Raw genomic sequence first — 12,846 nt, forward strand, 5'->3', positions numbered from 1 at the left:
ATCAGGACAAAACACTTCTTGTAGGCGCTTCTTTTTACTGTGAAGAGATTTTACAACACTAAGCCAGTAGATTGAGATTAGAGTGACTTGTGATGAAAGCAAAATATACAATACAAACAATAAAAAACATATTTTAAAAAGATATATATATTTTTTTAAAAGTCCAACAACTTGTTTAACGTTTTATTGTTGATATTGATGATGACTCCAGTTATTACTATAGGTATGGAACTGTGGAAAAAATAACTCTGTGGAACTCTGGAAAACAGAATTCAGCTATGATGTCTGGGCAACAATAAAGCCCAATGCACACAGCGTGCGATTTCTGTTGCACGACAACATTCCATTTTGAAGTTTGAATGGAAGTCTATGAGAAAATCGCATCCCAATGCACACGGCCCCGATTTTAATCGCACGGCGAAAATTCGATTCCATTCATGACAACAATGGAATGTTGTCGTGCAACAGAAATCGCACGCTGTGTGCATTGGGCTTAAGACAAAGGGCACTTATCTGTGCAATATGGGCGATGTTGGGCATTTAAAATACTGTAGGCACTAATGTCATTAAATATAGGTTAAATATGTCTAACCGAGTTAAATCATTTAACATTAAATAGGCATACATATAAGATTACAGTATATACATATAATATGATTAGGGCCTACATACAGAGGGCTTGCATTGCTTTACATCAATCAGTCATTTCTGGTTTTCCAATTGATTGTGTCTGCAATCTTGCAAATTACAATACTCAGATATTACACAGATATTAGGGCAAAATATATAACCATTTGCTATAGTCCCTTTTGTTGGGTATGGGGGTACCTTAATTGGGGCATACTATCATTATTTTAATGATGCTTTGATGAGCTATGATGTATCTTAGGGCTGCAAACACATTTGATGTACTGTGTATCCCAAACTATACAAAAAGGAATTCAGGCAATAGTTTCTCATTGATATAACGAAACAAACGTAAGAAATTCCCAAAGGAAAACCTCGTTGTAATCACCCTCTCCCCATAGAGGCAGCAGCACCATGGAGCCCTGTGGACTGGGGCCAGGCGCTCAGTGGAGTTGTTTACATTCCCTTGGTTCAGGCTGTTTTTCCCCCACTTTGCAACAAATGGCTGGTGTACTGCATGTACCAGGCTGGTGTACTGCAGTGTGCATGTACCAGAAGCGGACTAAATGCTCCATATGTCCACCACTTGAACTGCAACTTTGCAAGTGTAAAGGTCTTTGCACACCAATGCGTGCGTTTTAATCCGTCATCCGAAAAAAACGTTACGCACAGAGACCTTGCACACCGGTCCGTTGCGGAGTCCGTTGCGTTTTTTAAGTTGCGTTAAGCCCAATGCACACAGGGTGCGATTTCTGTTGCACGACAACATTCCATAATTTCCATTGTTGTCATGAATGGAATCGAATTTTCGCTGTGCGATTAAAATCGGGGCCGTGTGCATTGGGACGCGATTTTCTCATAGACTTCCATTCAAACTTCAAAATGGAATGTTGTCGTGCAACAGAAATCGCACGCTGTGTGCATTGGGCTTTACTCTCCTCTCCTCTCCTAACCCTTTCGCAATACGCAACATGGAGTCTTCAAGCAGTGAGGATGATTTTGTGCTCCTCTCACTTCTTGAAAATAGGAAAAGGAAAAGGAAATATTGGATCCACCCCATCCTCAGAACTCGTCGGCAGCAAGGGGAGTTTCACCTGCTAATAAATGCCCAAATGAATGTTATTGTTTAGTGATGCTGCCCAAATGAATGTTATTGTTTAGTGCCGTACGCTTTCGTGGTATTATATTGTGTGAATTATCATCTGTATGTTGTTTTCTTTCACTCGACTAACCGCCGAGATAATACTTGAGACATGTACTTCTGTAAACATTAATCCAACTGTCCTGCAGTTCTAATTTGACGATGTGTCCCTCTACTATGGCGGAGTGGTCAATAACAACTCTCAAAAGGCTTTTGACGGACGCGAAAAACGCAGAAAATCGAACCTGTTGCGTTGTTTTTTTTTGACGGACGAATATTACGGATTGGTGTGCAAGCGTGGTTGACACAACATGAGTTCTAATTTATTTTTTTAACGGACGGAAAAAACGCACGGAAAAAACGCATTGGTGTGCAAGGGCCTTAAGGGAGTAACGTGATCTCAACTTTGGAGCTACATCATTCAGCACACACATACTGTACACACTCTCTCTCTCTCTCTCACATTTTAAATGCTTTATTTATGTCCACATACATGTACAATATCTAAAGGACATAAATACTATCAGTGCATTATGAAAACAGTCAGTTACACACACACACACACACACACACACACACAGAGTCTCTTTGGTTCTGCACAGCATCACTGTTCAGAGGTTCCAGCCCAGTCCGATGTGGGTGAGCAGCAGGTAGCACATCCCTATCGTGCAGGTCATGAGCATCATGGGAAATCCAAGTCTGTGAGAAGACAGAAAACAACACTTTAATATAGAGTAGAATAATAGAGAGTAGAATATAAATCAACAAGAACAAATCATTACTATTCTACAGTGCTGACATTGGCTTCCCAATGATTTTGGAAACATAAAAAAACATACAGGTAAACAACATTATCACTCAGGATCACATCGAGAGCATTTCACTTGAACTGAACAACATATACCAATACATACATTTTTGTTTGCCTTTCTACAGACAAACAGAATTTCTCTATTGGTAAATGGACTGCACTTATATAGCGCCTTTATCCAAAGCGCTTTACAACGGCCTCTCATTCACCCATTCACACACACATTCACACACCAATGGCGGCAAGCTACCATGCAAGGCGCCGGCCCGCTCACTGGGAGCAATTTGGGGTTCAGTGTCTTGCCCAAGGACACTTCGACATGTGGCCAGCCGGGGCTCGAACCGCCGATCTGCCAACCTTGCGATCATTAGACGGCGACTCTACCTCCTGAGCCACAGCCGCCCTCTATCTATTGTCCCCCACAATGAAATCGGGAAGGGGACTGTGGGTCCGTCAGCATGACACGTGCCTCAGACACAGGGAGCATTTTTTTTAAACGTGGGTAAATGACGGGTCTTTCTGGTCTTTCCATAGAGAACCAGTATTCACAAGACTACACTGATTGGCTCAAGGGGGGTGCTATAGTAAGAACTGATAAATAAATTCCAAATATTTGTATTCTCCCTCTCATTAATCCACGAAAACATACGAATAATTGTCATCAATTCACATAAGGAGGGGCGCTACATCATCCGCAGGGAAGACATGTGTACTGTCGACGTGTTGTGGATGCGTGTGTGTGTGTGTGTGTGACACCATTCTGGGTAACAGGGGGGGTCACACACGCAGTGCCACTGAGAAGCACTCCTTGTCCCCTGACTCTGCATTAGCCCAGCTATTCAAACGGTATTAACCAGGAAACAGAGACGCCAGACGACTTCCTGTGCGGTCCCTCCCTGTGCTTAAGCTGCTTTCCTTTGCGAGCCAGCTCCCAGAAATGTGACGTGGGAACTCCTTTATCTGCTTGATTGTACAACATCCATCTGGAGAAAGCATTACCAGTGTAATTACAACAACGGGTGCAGTCTGATAATCCTATAGCGTTCTATCAGCAGCACGCCTTTTGAACTGGCTCTCGCGTGCTGCAAGGTTTCCATGGAACACACACCGTATGTCATTTGAAGTACCAAACAATAGAACAATAGTGACAAGTGCTAGTTAGATAGACATTGTATTATTATCTTTCTAGAGCTGAAACAAATGCCTGTGAGACTGACTGTGTTATTAATAACCCTGCTGCATACGCTCTCAGTACTGGTGATTGATATCGATTGACATCTCCTCATAGCAGTGGACATAGCTATGCTCAGATGACTCTGAATGACCAGTGTCATTTTACACTACAACAGCCGTGCCTATTTTACCTACTAGTAGAGCCGCCTTGGGGGTCAAATAGACCGCCTTTTTTAGAATGTAAATCTGCTATTTACACACAGAGATCACTACAGTAGAGGGCACTTCTTTTTTTTAGCCTGCCTCCTACTACACAGAAAAACTGCAAAACAGCTTTATTATACTATCTTATCCTGAAGTGATTTTGAAAATGTAAGGATACTGGGGTGGTAGAACGCACATATCTAGGACAAGTCATGAAAGGAGGGTCCTGACATTTGATCGAGTGCAAAGATAGAATTCGTTTTTTTACTCACAGGGGTCACCATGACCCCTCACAGCTCTTCTAGTGTTAAGTACTAGCTTTCTTGCAAACAACGTTTCTTTGATAGATACCAGTCAAACAACATAATCATTCTTGTTGTTATCACCGTTATACGGTACAGGTGTACTGTGTTTCTGAAACTCCTCAATGGTAAATGGACTGCACTTATATAGCGCCTTTATCCAAAGCGCTTTACAACGGCCTCTCATTCACCCATTCACACACACATTCACACACCAATGGCGGCAAGCTACCATGCAAGGCGCCGGCCGGCCCGCTCACTGGGAGCAATTTGTGGTTCAGTGTCTTGCCCAAGGACACTTCGACATGTGGCCAGCCGGGGCTGGGGAGAACCGCCAATCTGCCAACCTTGCGATCATTAGACGGCGGCTCTACCTCCTGCGCCACAGCCTCCACAATGGCCGCCTCAATGGCAATGACTGCCTCCGTTTGGCCAAACCCACTAAGACCAGTTCCAGATGCTCTCTGGTCTCAGCTGAGGTAAACAGTATGAACTGATTGCCGTGGAGATGTATTCTCTCCTACTTGGACCCAAGGATCCACATTGAGAGTTCATTGGGCGGAGCTTGTGGGAGGAGCTTGTGTCCAGCCAGTCATGTTTTATAGGAGGAATAAAACCCAGGCCACGGAGTGACAGGCAACTGCTGCACAGTCGGCCTGTTCCAGAGCGCCCGTCGTCGTGAGTAATAGTTTGTGACGTTAGAATTATAAGGTTCTATCTCCATTTTTGTCAAAATTGAGATTTTTACATAATCTGATCCATTAGGTGTTTATTAATGCCTGTGTGGTGTTATTTTTTTAAATGTTGACATGTTTTAGTTAGTAATTAATAAAAATACAACGGTTCCATCTCACAAAACATAATGGAATGTAAAAACGTTGACGCTCAATATCTCTGAACTACCCTAAACGGAGATAGAACCTTATCATTCTAAGCTCACAAGTTTTCTGACAAACCTGTGGGTGTGTAAGAGCTGTCGAGGCGAAGGAGAGGGTAAGCCTGGTAAACCCACTTGGCCTGACCGTACGCAACGGACCGATAGTCCGGTCGTTTGAATGCCTGGTACATTGGTACACGGAGAGGGTTGGGGAGTTGGGAGATTAGTCAGCTTAGCGGTGCAAGCTGCCATTCACAAAGAGAGGGAACAAATGGATGAAAGAGAGTCAACAGAGCATAGCCATGGGGTGAATAGATCCTTGTAAGGACGAATCATTCACAGCAAGGGTTCGAGACGAGTTAGTGAAAGTGTCTTGCTTTTTTTGTAGGACATCAGCTAAGTCCAATTTTAAAAATATATTTTTAATTTTACAGTTTAAAAAAAATACAATTATGTTACTTAATTGGGCTGATTTTGACAAAGAGACATTTTAGGTGAACAGATCCAAATAAATGGTAAAAGGACTGCACTTATATAGCGCTTTTCTCCAAAGCGCTTTACAACGGCCTCTCATTCACCCATTCACACACACATTCACACACCAATGGCGGCAAGCTGCCATGCAAGGCGCCGGCCGGCCCCGCTCACTGGGAGCAATTTGTGGTTCAGTGTCTTGCCCAAGGACACTTCGACATGTGGCCAGCCGGGGCTCGAACCGCCAATCTGCCAACCTTGCTATCATTAGACAACGGCTCTACCTCCTGCGCCACAGCCGCCCCAAATTATTTCATCACTGAAAAGACTTGAAATACCCATCACTACTAGTCCCTTGAGCTGGACCACTCTGTCCAAGTGAGCTAGGTCACGGTGAGGTACACACAGAGAAAACAGGTCCCAATGACATGTGTTGTGCCTGGGGCACAGCTTGGGGGAAACATACCCCGAGAAAACCAAGAAGACATACTGTACAAGCACTCCAGGCATCCATTCAATCATTGATTCACTGTATATCTTTTTACCTTATTTTTTCTACGGCTACCAAACACCCCTTGTTCCAAAAAGGAGAAGAATTTGTGACGTTAGAATTATAAGGTTCTATCTCCATTTTTGTCAAAATTTTGTTTTTTTACATAATCTGATCCATTAGGTGTTTATTAATGCCTGTGTGGTGTTATTTTTTAAAACGTTGACATTTTTGAGTTAGTAATTAATCAAATACAAAGGTTCCATCTCACAAAACGTAACGGAATGTAAAAACGTTGACGCTCAATATCTCTGAACTGCCCTAAACGGAGATAGAACCTTATCATTCTAAACTCACGAATTGTAACTGTATTCACACATTTCCTGTGACTCATGACAACCGGCATGTTGATAGTTCTGAGGGAGGATCACTGTCATGCTCTCCACTCCTCCTCCACCGGACAACTTGTTACCCACACAGCAGAATGAGAGAGAGGAAGAGCACATGGCAGACTGACAGACAGTGAAGGCAGACTGCCTTTAATTTGATCCAGCCCATTTGAATCAATCTGCTGTCTCCCTGCAGGCAGCAGGGTCTCTAAGGCAGCTGTCCTCTCTGCAGCTGTTCTTAGCTGAAGCCAACTCTCTAGTTCTCCATAGAGCGGGGTGCATTAGGTGTGGAGCAGGTGAACAGCTGCAGAGAGGTGGAGCAGGTGGAGCAGGTGGATACTATGCAGCTGACCAGGAAATAGGAATGAGGAATGGTAAAATGGTAAATGGACTGCACTTATATAGCGCTTTTTTTTGCTGCTCCAAAGCTGCTCCAAAGCGCTTTACAACGGCCTCTCATTCACCCATTCACACACACATTCACACACCAATGGCGGCAAGCTGCCATGCAAGGCGCCGGCCCGCTCACTGGGAGCAATTTTGGGGTTCAGTGTCTTGCCCAAGGACACTTCGACATGTGGCCAGCCGGGGCTCGAACCGCCGATCTGCCAACCTTGTGATCATTAGGCGGCGGCTCTACCTCCTGAGACAGTGGATTTTTACAGTGGATAATTTTACAGTGTTACAGTGGATAATTCATGTTACGTAAATAGACGTTACAAAAGCCTTCCAGAAACGTCCCTGGTGGAATCTCTTCACGCATGGCGAGAGAAGCACAAGCAGAGATACAAAAGTTTAAAACCGTGTAAAATACATCAGCAAATCCCTCCAGTACATACAAATAATTAACTGCCCCAGATACATAATTAAAGGGATGGTGGTGGGTTGTTGGAAACCGGTAGCGGTAGTAGTGTGAAGTTTTGGTCTGAGGCCTTTGGAAATGGTGACTCTCTCTCTCTCTGGCAAGTAGAAAAGGCGCTCTCGACAGAGATGAAATTAGACTCACCCCATAACACTACTGGCCAATGCCAGTCCTTTGCTTGAGAGAAAAACAATAACTAAATTAGTTATTTATTACAGTGTAAAGTTTGTGCAGTGTGTGTCAGATAAGCATAATTGCTCATATCCAGATATGCAGAAAGCCCTTTTCAACGGTCAGGCGATCCAGATAATTTGATATTTGGACTATGGTGGCTCAGTGCCAGAGTGTCTTGGCTCCTTGATGAGAGAGAGAGAGAGAGAGAGAGAGAGAGAGAGAGAGAGAGGGAGAGGGAGAGAGAGAGAGAGAGAGAGAGAGAGAGAGAGAGAGAGAGAGAGAGAGAGAGAGAGAGAGAGAGAGAGAGAGAGAGAGAGAGAGAGAGAGAGAGAGAGAGAGAGAGAGAGAGAGAGAGAGAGAGAGAGAGAGAGAGAGAGAGAGAGAGAGAGAGAGAGAGAGAGAGAGAGAGAGAGAGAGAGAGAGAGAGAGAGAGAGAGAGAGGGGGAGAGGGGGAGAGAGAGAGAGAGAGAGAGAGAGAGGAGAGAGAGAGAGAGAGAGAGAGAGAGACAGAGACAGAGAGAGAGAGAGAGGGTGTGTGGTGTATAAAGCGTTGTACATGCATCTATGCATGCATTATGTCTACCATCCTATCCACTGAGCTCATGTGCAGAGACTGGCTGTGAGCTAAAATCTTCAACTTTACAGTCACTTAAATGCTGATCATCAAATGGAATAGAACGTTAGTGTCACTGGTAAAAGTAACTGTTATAGGAAAACAGAGAGAGCAACTCAATCACAATCTGTATTAAGATGTAATAATTGCACTGAGATGATAGGAGAAATATCAAAGAGGATGTACGTAAAAATGATATCATCCAAAAACCAGAAGGCACCCAACAAAAGCTAAAATGACATACTGTACCATGAAGTAACTGTGGAAATGCTACAATGAAACAGGTATGTCTCTTGTGAAACAGGTACGTCTCTTACGTATGTGAGAAGAGAGCGTGTGGCCAAGGTTGTTTCGCCTGTCTTTCAATATCAATTATCTGCTCTGCCAAAGGGAAGAAAATAATTTAACCTTCTGCTCATCTGGTTTAAAAAAACGGCCTTTACTCTCCTCTACTATAATTTTCTCTTCCAAGGAACTCTGGACCCTAGTATATATTTCAGCACCTCCTATGACTCTGGCAGGTGTCTGAGGGGATGTTGTCTGGCGGCTGTTTGGAGTTGAATGTGTCAGGAGAGGAGCACGTTGATTGATGAGACACAGAGAAGATGGCTGTTGAGTACCTCCCTAGAACTGAAAGCCCAAAGACTGCGGCCCTCACTAGGAATACTTAATAACAATACTTTCTTTTCTTTCTTTAGGAAAGTCATCCACACAGAAGTATTTCATAGTGGGGCTGAGCTACAGTTAGTAGCTATGCATTCTATAAACCATCACCTAGGCCAGGGGTCGGCAATAGGCGGCCCGCGGGCCATTGCTGGCCCATCACCAATAATATTTGGCCCAGCAGAATATTTTGAGAATCCATTTTTTTTTTTTTTTTTTTTTTTTTTTTTACAATATCGGACCGACAGTCCCACATATAGCGCCTATAATGTCCGAATAGAGAATCTACCTCCACCTGAATAATGCTTATTGTACTTTTATCCATGTTGAGAGTGAATGACACAGGGACAGACAATCAGGCAGCGGGGTGCACCGAAGCGCACTGACGCTGAACCCCTCATAGTGAATCATAAGTAGGTGGACAACGTGTAGTGCTGAAATAGCCGTGTGTGGTTTGAAAAAAATAACACCAGCTCAGTAAATAATTCAAACGTAATGTTTACGTATATGTGACTGCAACACACATATGAACAGTAACAAAGCAAATTCAGTTTAATATTCTGAAAAACATTGACAACAAAATCGGTGAAAAAAAGAAAAGAAAGAAAAGTAATCCGCTTATGCGAGGGGTGGTGGTGCATAGGCCTATGCTCCTGAAACGACAGAGCAAACATGCTATTAGGGATAATAATTACAATGAGCCATTCATTCAAAATATACAAAATACAATTAGGTTATTAAATACAATAACGACAGGCTTGGTACTCACTTAATGTGAAAAGTGGCATCTCCCATCGGTCAGTATTTGCTTGATATCTGGTTATATGGACGTCACTTTAATCCGCAGGCAGTTCTCAAGTTTTTTTTTGCATCAATCGATTCCTCTCGTGCGTCTTTATCACATTCATTGAGGAAAAGGACGACTCGCATGTATAGAAAGGGAACATTGTGAGCACGGAAGATGTGAGTCTCACAACGGCTTTGCGTTGATGAAACCAGGTAGGATGAACATTATAGTTCGCTGTCCATTCCTCTTTAAATGCCCTGTTTTCACCGTCAACTTTCCTCTTTACACCTTTGGAGAGTGACATGATGTTTCTCTTGCTAGTTAGCAGGTTAAATGTTTAGCTAACTTCACCCGGCAGGCAAACAACCAATCCAATAATAATGTGACCTTGTCTGGGAGGAGGGGGGAATCATTCAGAATGAAAGTATGTTAAATAATTATTAGAATAAGCTAGGCTGCGCTACATCGTCAGTCCACACATTTATTATTCAAAACTATGGAAAAGGGTGAAACTACATTTCAACGTTGTTGAGAATCACAACACAAACTTGCTAGTCAAGCCAAAATACTGCAATGTAATGGATTGGACTGCTACCTAGTTAACTACAACACTACTTTACATTGTTACCTAGTTAACTACAACACTACTTTACATTGTTACCTAGTTAACTACAACACTACTTTACATTGTTACCTAGTTAACTACAACACTACTTTACATTGTTACCTAGTTAACTACAACACTACTTTACATTGTTACCTAGTTAACTACAACACTACTTTACATTGTTACCTAGTTAACTAGAACACTACTTTACATTGTTACCTAGTTAACTAGAACACTACTTTACATTGTTACCTAGTTAACTACAACACTACTTTACATTGTTACCTAGTTAACTACAACACTACTTTACATTGTTACCTAGTTAACTACAACACTACTTTACATTGTTACCTAGTTAACTAGAACACTACTTTACATTGTTACCTAGTTAACTACAACACTACTTTACATTGTTACCTAGTTAACTACAACACTACTTTACATTGTTAGCAGGCTCACAAAACAAGCTGTGTTAGTTGACTAGCGATGTGTACATTTTTCGAAAGAAAAGTCAAAGCATTAGAACGTGTCACATTTTTTAACAATCAATTACTTATGAATGAATGAATGGAATGAATGAATGGTCTTTATTGTCATTGCTACAGTACAGGTACCAAACAACGAAATTTAGGAGGGGTGGCTCCCCTGGTGTTAGGAAAGGAAAAAAAAAAAAAAAAAAAAAAATTCGGGCCCGCCACCTAGTGGCTCAAAAATTTTTTGGCCCGAGGCCAAACCTAATTGCCGACCCCTGACCTAGGCTATTTAGCGGATAAATTGTTGGGCACTACGTGAGCTTAGAATGATAAGGTTCTATCTCCGTTTAGGCTAGTTCAGAAGTATTGAGCGTCAACGTTTTTACATTCCATTATGTTTTGTGAGATGGAACCTTTGTATTTTATTAATTACTAACAAAAAAATGTCAACATTTTAAAAATAACACCACACAGGCATTAATAAACACCTAATGGATCAGATTATGTAAAAAAACTCTATCCAACAGCTACAACCACAGCAGGCATCTCTCTAACAGTGGAGGAAAAACAAAAGCCCTCGCTGTGTTTTAGCCTGAGAAGCTCGAGCATGAAGCACAGTTCTGGATGAGCTCAGCCTCTCCTGACATCAGCATTTTCTCAGAGCGAGAGTACTATTATATGTTTTAGCTCAAAATGTGCCCTAGCTGCTCCATAAAACAGGGAACACTAAAGACTTCATCGGGCCTTCTATACAAACATTCTACACTACAATCCTCTGATTGGACCAGAGAGATGTCCACATAGGTGAGGTGGTAAGAGATAATTGTAGGCGGTTATGTGGGTGGGTTGTTAATATTTGACTGTCAGCACAGCCCACTTGCAGTGCCAGTATGATCTGGCGGCCAAGGTAGGACAAAATTGCCCCCTTGTAATTACTGCAAGACAGAGAGGGGGTGATCCCAGCCACACAACGAGACAGCTGAGCTATAAATAGCCTGGATTGGAAAGTGGGTCATTTCCTATCCACTATAATGGTCTCTTGATCACACACGGTAGCCATAGCTGCTATAGTGTTACATCTGTTACACTGCCGGATGAGACGTTATAGCTAAATGCTTCTAGAAACAACTGTGTCTTTAAAGCAAGTCAACAGCTGTGGTACAGTAATTGTTAACAAGCATGCATCCCATAATAGCTTCCTGCATATGCAGCTGAAGATGTCCCATGTGTTCAGTTAGAGGGGATGACAATGCAGTACGGGGAGGAGCAGGTCTTAATGGTAATGGACTGCACTTATATAGCGCCTTTTTTGCTGCTCCAAAGCGCTTTACAACGGCCTCTCATTCACCCATTCACACACCAATGGCGGCAAGCTGCCATGCAAGGCGCCGGCCGGCCCCGCTCACTGGGAGCAATTTTGGGGGTTCAGTGTCTCGCCCAAGGACACTTCGACATGTGGCCAGCCGGGGCTCGACTCGAACCGCCGATCTGCCAACCTTGTGATCATTAGACGGCGGCTCTACCACCTGAGACACAGCCTCCCCTTAACTTACACAAGGACAAGCTACAAAGCTATCGCTACTGAGCCATCGCTAACACCCCCCCCCCCCCCCCTGGAACGCGCTGGTCTCTGCTGCATGCCCCCCCTCGTTATTCAGACGCCTTTATTCATTTGTGCAAATACATACAGGACGGGGTACAGGATGGGGTTAAACCTTTCCAGGGGGTTGTGGGAGTTTAAAATCTTATCATAACTATAGAGGCTGAGGGCACCTCTAGACAGGTGAAGCCATTTTTCTGCTGAGCAATACACTTTTTTTACCCAGCATGCACAGCATGGAGAGACAGAGGCCACAGAGCAGCTTTTGACAAAAGCAGCTCCCACAATGCAACAATGACACAGGGTTCACCTTGGCTAAACAGGCACCGTTTTTTTGCCCTGTGATCTCATGCTGTGATTTAATTACGTGCGATTAAAGCTGGCTTTGAATGTCCTGATGTAATCTGAATGTGTCCCTTCAGGTGAACCCAGGGTGACCTGTGCTTTTGACAGAGGCTGTCCTTAGCTTGGAGAAATGCACTGTCATCATTATACTGTAGTACCTGCCTTGTGCTTCTGGCTCATTCAACACGCCAGGACTTGCAAACCTAACAGCCCTTTAAACGGTTGGGTTGTGCT

General features: G+C 43.2%; 1 protein-coding gene across 1 annotated transcript in view; it reads right to left on the reverse strand.

The window, feature by feature from the left end:
- Positions 1 to 2,379: 2,379 nt before the first annotated feature.
- The window catches only part of oca2 (oculocutaneous albinism II), a gene marked incomplete at both ends in the record, with an annotated part of 81,882 nt that continues 71,415 nt past the window's right edge, over positions 2,380 to 12,846 (reverse strand). Inside the window, one exon of the mRNA XM_080535975.1 lies at positions 2,380 to 2,467. Coding sequence (XP_080392101.1) covers positions 2,380 to 2,467 — 88 coding nt within the window. The remainder of the gene's footprint in view (positions 2,468 to 12,846) is intronic.

This window comes from Nansenia antarctica, assembly GCF_963989245.1.
Source record: "Nansenia antarctica genome assembly, chromosome: 7".
Taxonomy (NCBI): domain Eukaryota; kingdom Metazoa; phylum Chordata; class Actinopteri; order Argentiniformes; family Microstomatidae; genus Nansenia; species Nansenia antarctica.